General features: G+C 38.7%; 1 protein-coding gene across 1 annotated transcript in view; it reads right to left on the bottom strand.

The window, feature by feature from the left end:
• Positions 1–19,720, bottom strand: part of Hsd17b4 (hydroxysteroid 17-beta dehydrogenase 4) — a 74,780-nt gene that overhangs the window by 24,911 nt on the left and 30,149 nt on the right. The window contains exons 9-16 of the mRNA XM_051200734.1: positions 18,492–18,583; positions 15,102–15,126; positions 12,988–13,116; positions 11,594–11,694; positions 9,321–9,557; positions 6,626–6,677; positions 2,445–2,516; positions 755–858 (exon numbers count right to left, since the gene is read on the bottom strand). Coding sequence (XP_051056691.1) covers positions 755–858; positions 2,445–2,516; positions 6,626–6,677; positions 9,321–9,557; positions 11,594–11,694; positions 12,988–13,116; positions 15,102–15,126; positions 18,492–18,583 — 812 coding nt within the window. The remainder of the gene's footprint in view (positions 1–754; positions 859–2,444; positions 2,517–6,625; positions 6,678–9,320; positions 9,558–11,593; positions 11,695–12,987; positions 13,117–15,101; positions 15,127–18,491; positions 18,584–19,720) is intronic.

The raw sequence follows: 19,720 nt of genomic DNA, 5'->3' as shown, positions 1-19,720 counted from the left end.
TAATTATAGCATCAATGATTTTTCACTATGAAATACTAAGCTTAGATATCACCAAATTTATTCCATTCCACAAATCCCAAAAACACAATAAAAGACCATGAGGAAGAGAAAGTCTGCTGCTTTTCAAAAGCGATTTAACTTCTTTTTTAAGTAGGAGAGGAGGGAAGGAGAGGAAAGGTACCATGGAAAGACTCATTCAGAGCCTAGTAAGTCAGTCTTATAGAGAGTGAAAGAAGCTGGGAATAGGGGCCCAGGCCTACAACCCTAACACCCTGGGAAGCTGAGGCTGAGGCAGGAAAACTGATACAAGTTTGAAGCCAACCTGCTCTATAGAATTAGACATCATCTGAAAAACACAAAAATGGGTGGGGCTGGAGAGACATCTCAGCAGATGGAATATATACAGCCCTTGCAGGAGACTCAAGTTTGGTGCCCAGCACCCACCAGGGGTCTGATGCCTCTGCTTCCTAGACACCTGCACAGACCCATGCACATAATTTTAAAAAGGAAAATAGAAAGTAATCACTAGACAGGGAAGAGGAGGAGGAAAGGAGTCCAATGCCACAAACCAGCCAGTGTGGACCGGTACAGTATGATGGCAGAAGATGAAGCAACATATATCAAGAACATAAAGTTCCCAATACATACAAATGATTAGTGTTCCAAGATACGCAAATTTTTTTCTAACTTACATATTGAGCACATATAAAAATGTACAAATATTATACCTCAAAAAAAAAAAAAAATGACTTACTTTGAGTTTTTCTGATGTCCGTTTTCCTCCAAAGCCCCCAGAGCCAACAACAAAGACAGAGAACTGATTATAGCATATAAGTTCCTTCCCAGAATAAGAATAAACTATAAAAGAAGCAAGATGGAAAAGAGAATTATTACATAAAATATGTCTAGTTAATGAAGACAGGCTTCACAATTTCTTTAATAAGTAAATAAAATGTGGCCAGTGCAAACGTCAGCATTTACAGTGAGCATGGGGATTGGCAAAGCTCTACTGAGGTGTGCTCGTCTCCAGTCTCTGGTGGCAGAGAGAGCTCCCCAGCCCTTCACCATGAATGGTGGGGATTTCACCTTTTAAATCCCCCAACTAGCACCTGTATCTCAAGTTTTATCTGCCACCAACATTTCAAACAATTCCTCAAGAAAACTCAAGCTACCACACTCAAACTCTGAAATGTCAAAGCACCTCAGAAGAGCATGAGACTTAAAGAGACAGTGCCCACTAGTGGAATAAGGAGTGGCCCAGGGGCTGCCCGATTCAAAGAAGGTTCCTCCTGCCTCAGCCAAATGAGTGCTGAGATCATTACCATATGCAACCATCCATGGCTGTTAATGCATTTTCACCAAAATTATTTCAACTTCCAACATGTTTACCAGGATGCAACCCATGGTAAGTCAAAGAGCACTGACATAGTCTCTCGCACTTCCCTCAGAAAGGACAAATCAGGCAGAGCTGACATTTCCACTGGGTTTTTTGTTTGTTTTTCTAATTTAATTTGAAACAAGCTTGTTTTATATGTCAATCCCAGTTCTCTCCCCCTCCCCTCCTTCCCTTTCCCCTACCAAGCCCCTATCTCGTTCCCTTTCTGCTCCCCAGGGAGGGTGAGGCCTTCCATGGGGGATCTTCAAAGTCTGTCATATCATTTGGAGCAGGGCCCAGGCCCTCCCCCATGTGTCTAGGCTCTATGTGGAATAGGCTCCCAAAGTCCACTCATATACTAGGGATAAATACTGACCCACTACCAGAGGCCACATAGACTACCCAGTCCTCCCAACTAACACCACATTCAGGGGGTCTAGGTCAGTTCTATGCTGGTTTCCATGAGCTCCCCCTTAATTTCCACTGTTCTTAGAAGCAAAATGTACTCCTCTATTTTTCTTCTTCTTAAACTTAATAAAGTTTCTGTACTATCTTCAGCTTATGTTTAATTACTTATATTGTATTAATTCAATACTTACTATAAACTACTATAAGATTTTTTTCTACCACAGATAAAACGTGGCTACAGTGTTTAAACCGCATTATGAGTTCAACAGTTTTAAATGCAGTCTAGACATCCAACTGCAATCTAGAATAATCAAATCCAAAAAGCTAACACAGAAAAGAGCATCAATAACACAGCCCAGGTGCATCAACCCTATCGCGGTAGGCATAACTCTCCCTGTGATTTTACAGGACACATACCTCACTTCTGTGCTTCAGGTATATTGGTCCAACACACTGACATTTCCCACCTGCACCAGCCTTGGCCCCAATTCCCCCTCCTCCCTTATTTTTCTTAAAGACCCTATGAAATTTTAAAATGCTTACTTTGTATTCATTTTATAAATTGTGAGAGAACAAAGTGGATCAATCTCTGTGGTGAAGTCCGTTACATGCAAAGCCTATCACTCTAATGGTATTATTATAAAAATTACAGATATGTTACCGTCCATAACAATCACTATGCCAGATCCTTTATCCAGGATGTCAGCAATAACTGCTTCACATTTTAGTTCTCCTACAATTAAAGTAAGATAAACAATTACATATAAGACGTCAAGGAATTTACCATGGTTTCTACTTACTTCAGCAAAGTGAAAACAATTATGGTTTTAAATATTTTCCCCTAATTTACCACTAAAAAAGTAATTGCTTATACAGAACATGGAAATCACTAAATTTGAAACATAATAATCACTTTCAATGACAGTGACTCCTAGTACAAGGTCCAGCTGGCATCTAAATATTGGGTAAGCACCAATCCCATTCTCCTTATTCCTTCTCACATCTCTATGGCTTCTGTGAAATATTTTCTAAGTATTCTTCTCCGAACTTTTGATTCTCATTTAACTGATTAAATTCAGTGGGTGACAAATGCAAACACAAAAAATTAACAATGGGGGGAACTTGAGGAAAGAAGGCAGTTGAGAAGGGCAGGAGAAAGAAGGAGGGAGTGAGGATTACCAAAAAGTATTATATACAAGTATGAAACTGTCAAATATTCATTTAAGACCCGCCTTTCTCTTTTACCTACAAACTGGACTAACACCCAGTCCCCAACCACACAACTTGAACTTCAGCTTTGACTCACAGAAAGCAAGTCTGTGTTAATACTTGAACGTAGAAAGATAGGTACATTAACTTAATCCCAAAGTTCATGGACAGCTATTTGAGGACTTAATAGGGAAACAGCAAACACATTCACATCTTGGGTTCAGCACTATGGCTGCAGGGAGGCAAAAGTCCCTTCAGAATAGGAATGGAGGCAGAAGATACTAAGGAGGTGATGGAGGAACAAAGTCAGCAAGAGGTGGGGAAGTAGATGAACAGAAAGTGAAGACTCCAATAACTTCCTAAGTATCTGCCAGTGGGGGATGGTGACAGAGAAAAGCATCACAAAGACATTCCGCATGATGCTTCCCAAAACCAATCTGTTGATGACTCTTCATTCAGACTGGACTCCAAGCCTGACTTTCAAGGCCTGTGACAACCCTTGTTGCCTCTTTCTCTATTCTCAAACCTTATACACTCCCAACTCATCGTTAAGGAAGGGAGAACTGTTTTCAGATTCCCCTGACAGCCTCTACCTCCAGAGTGTTAGGATTAAAGTGGTGTCACCATGCCTGGCTTGCATCTTAAATTTTCTGTATTCTTATTTCCTAAAGGATAAAATTTTAAACTATATAACAAACACACAGAGACACTACTGAAGACAAAGAACTCACAAGAAACATGACATGAGGCTAAAGATGTGTAAGAAATCAAGGAAAGTATTTATCCATACCTTCCTAGTATATTAATGTACAACTGTTAATTATTTGGAGTATATACCAAATCTCTTTTTATATTACAAAATCTCTAAGGGCAATATTTTATACACACCTACTTACTTAATAATGGTTCCCCAAATGAGACCACTAGGCTGGCTACACATCAAACATACAGGGACCTTTATGAAATGCACGCATAAATACACACACACAAGATCTAGGGCTTTAGTACAGAATATATTGACTAAAATAGCAGGTAATATATAATAGCTCAGATAATTCTGACATAACCAGGTTTTTTGTTGTTGTTTTTAAAAAGCATCTAATACCTGATACTATAATATTCTGCCTTGGAAATGGTAAGTATCCCAGGGTCACCATAAACTGTGTATTGCCTCAGACTAAATAAACAAACTAGAAATGTATTCTGCAATTTAATGGAACATAGCTATTACACTTTAAAAGCAGTTACAAACTCAAAGTTTTTGTAAAATATCAACGTTTAAAGGGACTACTTGCTGATTCTACATTATATGATGTGAAAAAATACCAAGTCCTCCTTTGATTTTAACCATACTCTGACATCAAAAAATACATGAAAAAATACATGAAATTATTGTGAAAAAATAAAAATATGGGGTGGGTACATGTTCTCTCTTATCTGTGGTGCTTAGCTCCAAATCCTCAAATATAAGCATACAACATGGAGTAATCACCCCAAAAACTGAAGTATAACAGAATAATTGGGGAGTGGGGGATGGGGGATAATTAGGGAGATAGGAAGATAAAGGAATAATTGGGAGTGGGAGTAGGAAGAGAATAGCAGAATACAGGTGATATGAAGTAGACAATGGAATAAGGAGGACAGAGTTCCAAACGCACAGTAGGGAGGTCAACACAGAAGGAGGAAGGACAAGAAGAGGTACAAATGGCACCAAGGTTGTTTGATAAAGTCTTAAAGCATCATACTTTTTTCTATTTGCCTAAAGTTATATACAATACATATAAACACACACAAAATAAAAGAAAATAACAAAAACTCCAGTACTGGGCATGAGAAAACTCCTTCTGAATGGTCAGTCAGGGTAATTCAAATAGCTCCCCAAACAATATTACTGATATAGCCCTTGGTTGCTTGTCAGGGGTGGGCCCCTATTGCTGAAGACACCACACACTTAAGGTACAGAATTCAATGATTTGATCTGAACCTAACCTGAACACCTTTTTCCCGTATTCTAGCTTCCATGGTTCCAGAAAATACAAACTACTAGGGGAGGGGTACAATTAAACAGTTCTATTCGGATGCAATATCTATAAACCATGGCAATTGCCAGCACAACAAGACATGCATAAAGTTGTCACAAGGCTGCACCCTTTAGCTAAAGGGTGGTAACCAACAGCTGTCTAATGGGACTAAGGACCACTCAACATGAGGGAAATCATGCCTGGTACCGGAAATGTAGCCAGCTTCCTGGGGCTAGTGAGGTCATGAATACTACCCCAATTTTTCTAGGCCAGCATTAATTCCTTGCTACATTCTGAATCTTACCCTTATTACCCCATGCAAGTGTAGCCACCACCTCTCTCTATAGCAATGAAGGTGGTCACAGAAAATCATAACTGGACACAATTCACACATCAATGGATGGTGGGGATCCAAGCTCCAGTGACTGACTACAGCTACATCACATGATCAACAGATCATGGAAAACCCAGCCCCAGTGGAATCATCTACATCACAACTCCTCCATCTATGGCTCAGGAAACATCATGAAATAGGAGGACAAGGATTAAAAGAGCCAGAATTTCTATAAAACAGTCTGTCCTAGGTATGAATGAATATGTAAGACTAGAGCAATGGTACCACAGATGGACATGTTAACATAGAAAGAGGGAAATTCCAGAGCCCCACTATTTGACAAAGAACTATAGGCAACTACTGACTGTTAAGGAGGAGAATTATCCTCTCCCAGGGGTGAGTCCCCTTATTGAATATTCAATAAGAATGGTCATCCCAGAAACCATGCATCCACAAACAACAAAAACTAACTCAGCAGGTTATATTCATATGCATTTGTATATAGACACATGTAATAATAGTCAAAGAAAAGGGGTATCAACTTGAGAATCAGGAAGCATGGGAGAAGTTCAAAGGAGGGTAGATGGGAGGTACTAGAGGGCTGGAGGGGGTGATGTAATTCTGTTTCAGCTAAGTACATATTTCAAATGAAAACGTTGGAGCTGGGGACATAGTTCAGTCAACAGGGTGCTGCCTACTATTCAAAGCTCCTTGGTTCCATCCCAACATAAACCTTGTCTAGTGTGGCTCAAGCCTTAATTCCAGGAATCAGAAAGGAGGAGGACGAGGAGGATCAGAAGTTCAAGGTCATCCTCTGCTAGAGAAAAAGTTGGAGGTCACCCTGGGCCTATCAAAAAAAGGATAGATATAGATAGACAGAATGCTTTGGTGAACATCCAAAGTATTTTCTTCTCTTCCAAGGAAATATGAAAAATTATAAATGCTGTATCTTTTGCATTGTTTGCTTTATGCAAATCAATATAAAGATAAGCAGCCACAGGAACCATAACTGATACACAATCATTCATATAAACTACACTAAAGATAAACTTGTAGTGATATATACATATATATATCACTACAGATAAACTAGTAGTATTAAATCAATAGTTTTACTGATAGTGGAAGACAATTAGGGACTGGTTAATCTACGGTTACATATGGATACTTCTGATACCTTGTTGGGCTGGACTATGCCAATGTAACATAATGGGATGACTAGGGGGTTAATCAGAAAATTAAAGCATAGCATCAGGCAATTAGCTCACATAAACTCACCTGATCGAGGAAGTGGTTTATACAACTCCAAGTATTGCTCTCCATGAAGAACCTATGTTACAACAAATGCAAATTTATTAGCAAACTCTCATGAACCAGTGTCTACCTGTGGGTACTGCTAAGCAAAGGTAATATTTTACTATCCACACACCACATCAGTATTTTTCCTGTGTCATCTATCTCAGTATGGTTTTTACTTCTTAATCATGCAATGTAGAAACAATTAGCACACCAGCATAAAGACAAACAGATCTTTTGGAGAAGAGAAGATAAATTTGCATTCTTAGAATTCAGGGACCCTTATTGATTTACCAATGGAACCACTCAATCAGGCTCTGTTCCAAGTGTATACAATAATGCCTAGAATATATTGGGCATTCCGTAAATATTCACTCAGTAAAAATGAACCTAATGAGCCAGGGCTGGAAACTTCAAATCACACAAACCAAGTAGATATGACTCAGCTAAAACACAAAGATAAACCTAAGCATACTGAAAGGCAAAGACATCATTAATGTCAACATTCCCTCTGTGTATCTCAAAGAGTAGAAACCAAGCACACTGCAATCTGAGCTCAGCGCAGCAAAGCACCACATGCGAGTAAACCTGAGTAGAGTGTCCACATCCGAGTACCTGCACCTACAACAACAGGATAGCTTCCCAGTCTTCCCCAAAACACGGAAGGAGCAGAGCGAGGGTGATGGGAAACAAAAGGAGTGCCTTCCTCACTGTACCTTGAAACTCAAAGCTAGGAAAACTGAGAAACAGATTTCCAGATGGCTGTCACTCCTGGCCACAGACTGTGAACATCTTACCTGATTCAGCATATAACATGGGAGGGGAGTTAAAAAGGCAAAGTGTCCAGCACAGGTTTCCAGCCCTTCCTTCAAATGATGTCAAATAGTCTAAGAAAATGAGTACCTGCTACTCCAACAGGAAAGACATCAGCAATGGGCTGATCAATTCAACTAGACAGAAAGCTGCTCATAACTCTGAGTCAGTCACCATTGCTGGAATTGGCTCACACCTACATATGAAACTAAAACAAACCCTAGGCCAAGTTTTCTTAAGATCTCTTCCTTCTTGAAGTACTTTCTTCTGGCTTCTTTAATGTCATGTTGCTCATGCTGTGGGCCATCCTACCCAATTTGTTTTGCTAATTTTTCCATGTCTCTTCAACCTCTAAACACTTCAGGAGCCCAAAACTCAGGCATCTTCTCTACCTAAATTCACAGATAGGTGATTTTAGCTAGTCCCTCACTTGTAAACATTACTTGAATGTGGAGGATCCTGGTTAGATCTTTCCTTACCACGCTATTCACAATCAACTATGCCTTCCTCATCTCCACTTAAATAAGTACCAGACAGCTCAAGCTTGTACAAAACAAACCATTCTCCCTCAAGACAAGTATGTGAAGGCTGGAGAGATGGTTCAGTTAGCAAAGTGCTTGCTATGGAAGCATGAGGGCCTGAGTGTGCCCAGAACCCATGTAGAAGACACAGATGTGGCAGTGAATGCTCGGAATCACGGTGCTGGGCGGGTGAACACAGGCAGATCCCGGGGCTTGCTGCCAACCAGCCTAGCCTAATCAACAAATCTAGACCAATGAGACCCTGTTTCATAAACAAGGTAGACAGCACCGGAGAGATGGCACCTTGTGCTGACCTCTGGCCTCTGTGGGCTGGTATATTATCACGGCTTCAATCAAAGACTCACATCTAATAATATGTGGGCAGCACAAATTGGTCTTGTTGGACTTAAATAAAAAGAGGACTGGAGAGATAGCTCAGCAGTTAAGAACACTGGCTGCTTTTCCAGAGGTCCTGAATTCATTTCCAAGCAACCACATGATGGCTTACAACCATCTGTAATGAGACCTGGGGCCCTCTTCTAGCCTGCAGGCATACATGCAGGCATAATGCTGCACACAAAATAATCTTTGGGGAGGAGGAGTTTGGTGGGTAGAAAATGGGAGGTGAGTCTGGGAAGGTTTGGGGGTGAAGGAATGAATATGATCAAAGCACACAGTATGAAATTCTCAAAGAACTAAAAAAAAAAAAAAAAAAAAAAAAGGAATATAAACTAAAATCCTTATATAACTACCACAAGGCTTCCTTCTTGTAACAGCCCTGAATAGATCCTCTCTGCACTCTACAGTTAAGACTGATTCTGTGCTGTTCCAAAACAAGTCAAGTACATGAAGTACATGCTACCTCGGGGCCTGTTTATGCTAGAGATCTTTTCCCAAGATAATTAGTGGTTGTTCTCCTTCATCACTGTCATGAGGTAAAGACTGCCTATCACTCTATGGATAAAGAAGCCAAAGCCTAGAGCGGTTACTTACAATTACAGTAACAAGAAAATGATAGAGACAGAATTAACATTATTCCAGGATTACAGGACTATATGTAAGTATTTTCTTCATAGAATTTAAAACTAACTCTCCATTTGTGAAAAGTCAAAAGATATATTAAATCATTACTGCTAAGCCAACCACCATAGTCGATTTTATTTCAATATAATCATTATATATATATGTATATATATATACACATATCACACATATGTGTATGTGTATTCATATGTATAAATTGTATTATGTAGTTTGTAATAATAATATAGTATGAGACATTTACATTTACCAACTACACTTAAAGAAATAAGGGAAAAAAACAAGTTTCTTAGTAGGCATACCTTTGCAAAGTTGATTGACAGTCCAGGAATCTCTGCTAGCCCTCCATTCATCATGGACTTCTGAGCAACAATAACTCCAAAGGTGGGCAAACAGGAGAAGTCAGCACTTCCTTCATACACAAACTTCAAATCCTTCGGATTCTTAACTGAAGCACCTACTCCAAGGGCATACATAATGCTCTCCAGTTCCGTATACGAAGAGGAAAATGAAGGAAGCTTATAGCCAACAGCAGCAGCCTAAAAGAAAAACAGGAAGACTATTGACCACCACAGAAACATCTGCTGGCCCCAACTCCAAATCATAACTATAAGCTAGCAATGTTCTCAGGCTCAAAAATCAGATTTCTAACTGATAACTACAGCTTTCTGGGTCACAAAATACCAGGGCAATATGTAATGAATGATTTCTTTCTCATCTACTATACTTTTTTTTATGAAAAAAGACTTTTTTGTTCTGGCATAATATTACAGTGTTCCCTCCCTCTACTGATTCCTTCCCATATCCCCTTCATCTGGAGTCACCCCTTTTGTCTCTTGTTAGAAAACAGGCTTCTAAGGAATAATAATATAGTAAACTATAGTATTACAGAATAAAGCAAAAACTAACACATGGGACTAAGACAAAACAAAGAGAAGGAAAGGCCCAAGAAACAGATATAGACAGAGACCCACTCATTCACACTCTCATAAAAACACTAAACTGGAAGCCATAATGCATAATATATTCATCAAGAACCTATAGGGTGAAAAGAAATATATATACATATATATAATAAAAATTAGTTTTCTTATATTAATTTTGTATGTGTAGTAAAAATAAATATTAAGCCATACATACACACACATCCCAACCTGCTATTACATCCAGCAAACAGTACTGACAAGTATCACAGAGCAAGAGCTAGAACCCTCCTCATATTCCTGATCCTCACACAGTAAAGCAAAAACATGTCAACATTTTGTAATATAGTTTATCAAAGCTTTCCCTTAAAAGATCTTGCCTGGAGAGCCAAACAAAACAAAACAAAACAAAAAAACAAAACAAAACAAAAAAAAAAAAAAAAAAAAAAAAAAAAAAAAACAAAAAAAAAAAAGGAAAAGACCAATAAAATAAACATCCTTTCTCAAAAACTTAGAAAAATTATGTCTGAAGGAGGATTACTAATGTTTAAGGAAAAGACACTTGTCAAACTGAAGAAAAACAACAAAAAAGAAAGTTGTATTTTAATGTTCAGCTTGTATTTGCTCATTCTATCTACATTTAGGGTATAGTTTACAAGAAGTCGCTTATTTATTTTACTTTTTCAATTAACAGCCTAAAGAATTATTTTGTTAAAATGTTTTGGAAATATCAAAATTTCAAAGTGTTACTGATTCAGCCATTTTCAGCATAGAGAGAGGCTTGCTTCCGGTTGGCAAGAGAAAGGTGAACATGCCCAAGAACCTGTAGGACAGACTCCCCATGAGCCATTGATGCCATCCCCCCAAAAATTTTCAAAAAATTCAAATCCATTTCAAAAGCATTTAAAGTTAGCCATGAAGAGATAGAGTAAAATGGGCAGAATGAGGACTGCACATGGAGGAAGACTGATGGGAGCACCACCATGAACACTAGATCCCACATCATGGAAAACTGACAAGCACCAAACATGAACACTAGACCCCACATCATGGAAAACTGACAAGAGTACCACACATGAACGCCTTTTCATCAACAGTAGAGGTAACAGCTTTCTCCCTTCCATTCAGTATCTTCCTGTGTTACTTTCAAATAGCAAGGAGGGCATCAGCTAGCTAACACATTAACTGGACAACTAACTTGATTCACCACAACCCCAAAGAAAGACTATTAAAAATTACATGCAAAACTATACCCCTGAAAACAGAAAGGCTTCCAGCTCTTACAGTTATCACACAGAAATGCCCAGAGCAGAAGCTGAAGAGCTTTGGAAAACAATACCAAATCCCCTCCTCTCAAAACAGATCTCCATCAATGCAAAAAGCACAGTACAGCCCAGAAAAATCTCCGAGGAAAGGTAGAAGAATAGAGTTATCTGAACTTCAGAATTAACATCAAGCCACATGCTCATGTGGTTGTCGTGAATTCCTTGAACATCAAACTCAACCTGATTCCAAAGACAATGATAAACAGTTTCTGAAGACACACCACTGATTTTCTCTGTGATGAACAACACTGACTGTCTCCAAAAGGAAGGCTAAAGAAAGGGAGAGAGGATGGGTCTGTAGGTTGGTTTCAGGCTTCCCCTACTTACAAATCCTGATGTGTCTGTAGATGTCACATGACTGGTGTGATTTTGTGAGACTCCTTCCGAATCTACCTTATGTAAAACTTCAATTACACGACCGGTTGATTCTACAATTAAAAAGATAGAGCTTTGCTGTAAAATCTGAGTAATGAAAACTGCAATGTGCTAGACAACATCTACCACACACTTCCAGTGATCTTTCCATTCCAGTGGATGGCCGCACACCCATGACTCTGAACTAAATGGGTTATTAAAACAACAACAACAAAGAGGACATGAAGGTAAGACTGGGATAAGGGTAGCAGTATAGACAGTCGATATGAGAACAGCTAGAATAGAGTGGGGTGAATATGATCAAAATACGTTGTACACATATATGAACTTTTCAAAGAACTAATTAAAAATCTATTTTTAGGAGGATTCCACATAAACTGGATTGTGCTTGGCGGTACAGTGCTTGTCCAGCATGCCCGAGGTCCTGAGTTCTACCCTCAGCACCAAAAAGATAAATACGTGTAAAATGGTCTCTGCCTCCAAGGAACTTAACATGCAGTTAATAAGCCATACATCTGGAACAAAAGCAGTAAGAACAGTTACCATTAGATGTTCACGTGCTAGGAGTTCAGCTAACAGAATAGAACACAGCCCAGAATATGTGGGAATATCTTGCTGAACATTTGGGGTCTGAGTTTTTCTAAAGAAGTGCTAAAATTATATATAGGTGACAAAAGGAGGAGCACGTGGGATAGAAGAGAACAGCAAAGACAATGAGCTGAACCAATGCACATCTGTAACTTAAGATACATGCATGTTTAGGGCAATAGACAAAGCTGTGTCAGATTAAGAACATGTGGCTAGGGGCTAGAGAGATGTTCCAAGGTTAGGAATGCACACTGCTCTTACAGAGGACCAGAGTTCAGTCCCCAGCACCCACACTGGGGAGTTCACAACCTATAATTACAGCTCCAGGACATCGGATGCCCTCCTCTGAACTCCAAAGGTGCTTGCACTTACACAAGCGCACACACACATGCACACACTTAAAATCAATGTAAAAATAAAAAAAAGTGCATATGGCTAGAAAAATAGACTCCAAAACCAAGCATCATTTGGGGAGAGAGTGCATGTCACACAAATGAGTATACACACCACTGCCACCCACCCACCAGAAACACACCAACCAAACACACAGGACTAAGATACACTGAACAAAGTGACTATGAGAGTAAGAACACTATCCTAACTACAGAGACTCCCAGCACCTAATGGAGCAGAAACTGTGTATGTCCCCTAGAGCCAAGTGCCGGCTGATGCACAGCTGAAACAGATGAAACTGCATATGGAGAAGACAGCTTGTCACCTCTGCTCCCTGACCAGGACCACATGGCCTGGGACTGTACCTTGAATGGTCTGTGGCTTGCTGGCATTGCTGAAGTCACAGATCTTCTCCCAGTTGGCCCTCACTGCCTCTGGGGTCATGGGCTGATTCCTCTGTCTGACAATGGCTCCAAGGGTCTGCTCCCAGCGCACTAGTTATGGAAACAAAACTACAACTCTGAGCACATGGCTTCAAGGACAGAACATATGATGTTTAAGAGCCATCTCCAAGAGAAAGGAAAACCCTAGAGAAAAGTCATTCCAGCCTCTGAAGCACTCTACCAAAAACCTTAGAATACATTTTTCTTTTAAAACCCCATTAGGAGAAATGTCAGGTTTTTAGAGAAAGATCTGCAGCTGAAGGGCAGAGGGAAATGAACAGGCGCAAAGCATAAGAACATAAATGGATGATAATACTGCAGTAAAGCCTACCACTTTGCATGACAACTTAAATAATACAAAATGAAATTAAAATTTAAAAAAAGAAATATCTGACGCCGAAGAGAAACTTCTCTAACTCTGTCAGGAGCTGCTAAGAGCAGAGTCTCCAGCTGAACCTGGGGATGCAGTTACATGTAGTCACACCAATCACAGACCATGTAGCAAAAGATACTCTACTTTCCTTGTTTGTAGATAAAGACTGGCAGGACAAAGTATGCTGCTGTAAATTGAGAACTAGACATGGCAGCAAACAGAGGTTCCAGTCACAAGTCCTGAACAACAGCCACCAACTATTCCCCTTCAACCTTCCTTTGCACTTCCTCTGTTCCCACAGCCCCACCAGAAGTACTGGTGCTCTTAAGTTCTCTTGAGGAGTTAACATTGTTTTCTCTTTAAAACATTCCATAGGGACAAATAACTATGATGGTGGGTAGGCACTGGTAACCATTCAATTTAAAACATCCTAAAGGATAAAAAGGATGCCAGTTTCTAGATTTTTTTTTTCTTTCTGTAAAAGTGTCCATATGTTGCTGTTACTGCAACACTTACCTTACTATTTAAAATGTGATTTAAATGACATTAAGATAATTCAACGCTTAAGAAATGTAAGTCACTTTATGCTTAAGTCATTAATGAATATATATATATATATACATATATACATACCCTACACTATCTATGATACCCTACACTCTAGTGATATAAGTCTTCTATATAATTCAATTAATTTTATGGTTAATTTTGATACCAGCAAAAAAATTAAAAGCAAACTGAGATCCTGAATTTTCCACTTTTTTCTTTGGTTTTGCTTTGTGTCAAGTCAGGGTTTCTTCATGTAGCCCTGGCTGTCATGTAGATCAAACCCATCTGCCTCTGCCTCCTAATGCTGGGACTAAAGGAGTGCACATTTTTTTAACACTACTACATTTGGAACCCAGAAGGTTTAAGAAAATATCATGAGTATAGCCAAATGAATTCCTGTGGGGATATAATCCCCACAGATCAACCGCATCTACTGTCTCCAAATGCTGTCCCCTGTGCTCTTACTCACTCCTGGCATCTTACATACCAACCCCAGTTCCCCTTCCTCCCTTCTCCCAAATCCCCACCTCTCCCCATCCCACCCCCCACCTCAGAGGGGGTAAGACCTTCCTTGGGAAGTCAATAGTCCCTCCCCCCTGTATCAAAGCTGAGCAAGGTATCCCACCATAGGGAATGGGCTCCAAAAAGCCAGCTCATGAACCTGGGATAGGTTCTGGTGCCAGACATCTTAAATTCTAAAAAGAGACTACATGAGAGGATTGGAGAATCTGCCTTTCCATCTAGAATAGGCTCCTCCCACCTTCAGATAGCTCTCTCTCCTCTCTCTCTCTCTCTCTCTCTCTCTCTCTCTAACTCACTATTCAGCAAGAAGAACATGGAATGCCAACAAAAAGAAACTACAGTATCAGACAGAAGTGGTTAAGATAAACCAAGTGCTACCTATAGGGATAGCATACAGGTCCTTAAAAGTACAGGAGGCCTGAAGGATAAGTCCCATGCTTTAATATATTTTGCTGGAACAGAATTCAAGTCTGAGCATGTGTACACTAGTGATTAGGCATTTGACAAGATATTTATCCATCTCTACTGGCTCAATAGGCTATAAAATTAAAAAAAAAAAAATATCACAAGGCAAAACCCAACAGAGACTTACATTTTCCAATCCAGCCTCCTCCGACCTGATAAAAAGGGAAAAGCATATCATTAATGTAAATCATTAAGAGAGCATTTTAATTATGAGGAGCTCTAGGATGCTAGATGACAATGAACAACGCATATAGCACTGCACAAACCCCCTGCTCCAAGCCTTTGCATCAAAGCAGAAGCCTGCAGCCGGCAACCCTGTGGGGTTGCATGTGGCTGAGATAAGGTAAAGGACCGCACCCTCATTTCCATAGGAAAATATGTGTTTTATTTCTGCAATATTTTAGAGGTCATTCAAGTAAGCTTTAGGAAAGACAAGTATCTGATTAAAGAAACTCATATTTTCACACACTACTATTGGCCAGAACTTCCTGAAATTCCTCATGCATAACAGAAGAAACATCAGTACCAGACACCTTAGTAGAGCTATGTGTGGTGATTTGACCCCCATAGACTCATGTGTTTGAATTTTCGGCCCATTGAGCATGGCACTATTAGGAGGTTTGTTGGAAGAGATGTAGCCTTGTTGGTGGAAGTATGCCATTGTAGGTGTGGGCTTTGAGGTCCTAATATGCTCAAGTTATACCAAGTGTGTCAAACAGTCTCCTGCTGCTGCTGCCTGCAGACCAACTACCTCTGCAGCACTATGTCTGCCTATATGCTGCCATGTTTCCTGCCATTGAGATAATGGATTACACCTCTGAACTGTATGCCAGTCCAATTAAATGTTTTCCTTTATAAGAGTTGCCATGGTCATGGTATCCCTTCATAGCAATAGAAACCCTAACCAAAACACTATGCTCACACTTTTTATAATATGTCCAATTAATGGTTGATTAATCAGCTTCAGTTTGACCACAGGCAAGGACAATGAGGAATTCGGGAAAGAGGTTTTCAAAAGGCAACTTAAAACTTTCCAACACTGGCCTTTCAATGAATAATCCTCAAATTGTTTGTCACTGGTTACTTAAAAGCAAACCAGCACAGGGCACCTTTCTGACTGACTCAAAGCTTTCAGGTAAATGATATGGTTGGATATTTCTTCCTAAACATTCATTCTACATTTGGGACCACATAGAATCACCTAAGCTGATGACAAAGTCCAAGTCAACATAACAAAACATGGTTATTTTCCTCTGCGAGCTGGAAGACATTTTTCCTGCTAAAGGCTCAAGCCATTCTGGGCAAAACACAGCTTCCGCTGCCCACCTCAGCAAACACTATGAGCAGATCTTCTCATAGCAACTGGTTCTTTATCCTTTCTCCATTGGCCTGACTTCCTGTTCTTGCCATCTCATTAGAATCTTACTAAGCCTTTCCTCTGGTTGCCCTTTAGGTCTTTAGAAGGTGTTTAAGGGTCAGTATCTCTAACTCTGGACAACCTTTCCTGACTGAGGTGTTTCTCCAGCAATATGGTAATAACATCTCCTTTAACTATACTATGAGTGAAGAAGCAAACTACAAACTCTTAATCAGGGGCCAAAATAACCTCACCAATTGGATCAATCTGCATCTACTACTACCAACTCCAGGAATCCATCAGAACTGAGCAAAGCATACTTTCAAGTTTAAACTCAGGTTATTACAGTTATTTCTTACTATATTTTTTCAATTGTATATATCAAATGTTACTCAGTTTTAAAAAGTCCATATATAGTAAGAGAAAATAACATAAGACTTTAAATGTATGCATGATCTCAGTTGTATGATTACAGAGATGAGAATGTATATAAACTATCCATCTGAAAGAATAGTCTTTGTAAAATGCACACATAATAGAAGACTGGAAAGAGATATTTTTAAAAATTAGTAGTAGTTCTCTGGATAGTAACAATGTATGGTTTTCATTTTTTCCTATTCACATTCCTATGTATTTAAGATTTCTACAAAGATGATATATTATTTTGTACAGTTAATAATAATGTAACTATAAAGAAGTAAGTAATATTTTGGTTCTTAGCTAGGTAAAAAGAGGTCAGACCAAATATCAAATTGTAAGTACCTCAATATCATTAAATTTTTCTATTCTCTAAAATTAAGGGTGCAAAATTCTTTCTAAATCTAGTTTCTATAACTTACGTTCAGTTGGTATGATTACAAGGTGGAACACATAGCTGTGCCCAAATATATAGAGACCTTTTCTCCTTAACTCATTTATCAGCTTTTAATTCAAATGAAATTGGCTAATAATAATTACTTCAAACTGAGGCAGCTTCTTATGCTATTAAGAAGTATTTTCAATGCTACAGTCTATATATTCTAGGTTCGTTGTTGCCAGAGTATCAAAAATGGGGTAAAGAAAGGTCTAATATACAACAATTTAGGCTAAAATAAGGGATCAAACACAAATGGATATAAAAATATGTAAATTAGCCAGATCTAGTGATGCACATCTATAATTCTGCCTACCTGAACCCCTGAGGCAGGAGGAGCTCAAGTTCAAGGCCTACCTGGGGCTACAAACTAAGTTAAATGCTGGCCTAGGTAAGAACCTATCTAAAAATAAAAATATAAACACAATAGAACTAAGATGGTGACAGAGCCCTTTCCTTGCACAAGACCTTAAATCTAACCCCTGGTAATACAAATGATTCCAACAAATGGTGGTCTATGTGTCAATTTTGTCTTTATAATAAACATAGAAAGCTTCATAGTAGGAGAAAATAGAAAAGCTTACTGCTGAATTTAAAATAAACAAGCTGTATTAATTGATCTGTCATACTCAAACATTATTTATAACTAAAATTGGAAAAAGGAAATACTAGGCTCCCATGCCAAGGGTTTTAATAATTTGTGGTTGTCACAAAGACCCCAAGAAAACTAAAGTTCTGCAGGATTAATTCACACCATAACACTTTGAGCTAGCGAGTGCTAGGTCAAACATTCACATTCTGGCCTAGTTGAGTTTAAACGCCTGCTTTATCATTCAGCTTCTTAAATCAATGAGATTTTCTATATTTTACTAAACAAATCAAATCAACCATATTGCAATTAGGGAGAAATAGTAAAAATGGACAGCTATGAAAAAAAAAAGAGTTTAAATGATAATGTCACTTTCTTAAAAACAAAACAAGGGGGGTGGTCATGGATCCACACTTGCCTGTTTAAAACAATGTCTTGCTATGTAGTCGCGTAGTCACAACAGAACACAAACTCACACTTTCCTACCTCAGCCTCCTCCAGAGTGCTGGGATAACAGTGTAAACAGTGTTTATCACATTTCCTGGTTTAACACTTGTTCCTTAACAACATATATATATATATGATATCTGACAAATTAAGTGATTCAACTAATACAGATTTTTCTAAATGTACACATTTGGGAAATACTAATATACAATCTTTTAAAAATCTAATAACATTAACAATGCTTTAGAAAAAGAACAAAGTTTCAAAATACCTCAAATAAACCACCATTTTCCTCACAGCTCTCATGGCAAAGCCAAAGTACCAGAGGGGACACATACTCTGGCTTCAGGGCGTCAATAATATCTGAAATAAATACAAGAACATCTATAAGTAAGGGCACATAGAGGTTTCAGAAATCATTTTCCTTTTACTTTCTGAAAGTATTTTACATCAATAATCAGAGACTTTTAAAATAAATGTGAACGAAATTATTATACAGATAATTAATCTAAGCTTAAAAGCTTTTAGCACTTTTTCATCCCAGCTGAGAAAAACCTAACATACTCTCAGGTTTTTCCAATCACAGACTTCACATGTGCCTTTCAATAACGGGTTGCATATATTCACTGAAAAAAAATTTTTTTTTTTTTTACCTGAGCTGCCTAGGCAAGAACTGTTGAGAAAAATAAAACAAAAATTGGCAATCTTAGGTACCACTCACTCACAGGGTCCTTTAACTCAGCTTGCTGTTTAATAAGACTCTATGAACTGTTTAACAAGAACCTAGGAAACTAGCATCTTTGGCAAGTGTCAGCACAGATAATGACTAAGAGGGAACTACAGCTGTACAGGAGAGGAAAACTGTAAGAATGACCTCCCACTGCGCTTCTCCGAGCAGTGTACAAGTGCAGAAAATGAAAGCAAAGACCTGGACTTCAATGGTGGCTCTGCAGGCACAAGACTCAACTCTACTACTCCTGGGTCTTCATCAGTAAGCTAGTAATTTAAAGTACTTCCCCTGCCTGTGGTACTAAGATGTACCAAGTTCAAATAAGAAATGACTATAACCTGTAATAACTTATTTGTTTATGACACATTATAACTGTACCTAAAGGATTGTGTTGAGTGTAATATTTAATTGACAACCAAATACAATTATACTTAGATGGAAAAAAAAAAAAAAAAAGGTTTGCTTTCTGGGTTTTTGAGACAGGGCTTCTCTGTGTAATCCTGGCTGTTCTGGAACTCACTCTGTAGACCAAGCTAGCCTCAAACTCACAGAGATCTGTCTGCCTCTGCCTCCTGAGTGCTAGAATAAAAGGTATGTGCCACCACTGTCCAGCAAAAATTTTGATATAAAATGTAATTGCATGCTACATGCAGTTTTGCTTGCCAATCTTTGCCTAGGCAATTCTATTTTTCTTCTGAAAAAAAAAAAAAAAAAACTGTTACTTTGTTGCTCAAGCATCAGGGATGCAGTTATTACAAAAGAAACTTAAA

This window comes from Phodopus roborovskii, unplaced genomic scaffold, assembly GCF_943737965.1.
Source record: "Phodopus roborovskii unplaced genomic scaffold, PHOROB, whole genome shotgun sequence".
NCBI lineage: Eukaryota > Metazoa > Chordata > Mammalia > Rodentia > Cricetidae > Phodopus > Phodopus roborovskii.
The sequence above is the reverse complement of the archived record's forward strand: the minus strand, read 5'-3'. Positions and strand labels throughout refer to the sequence as shown.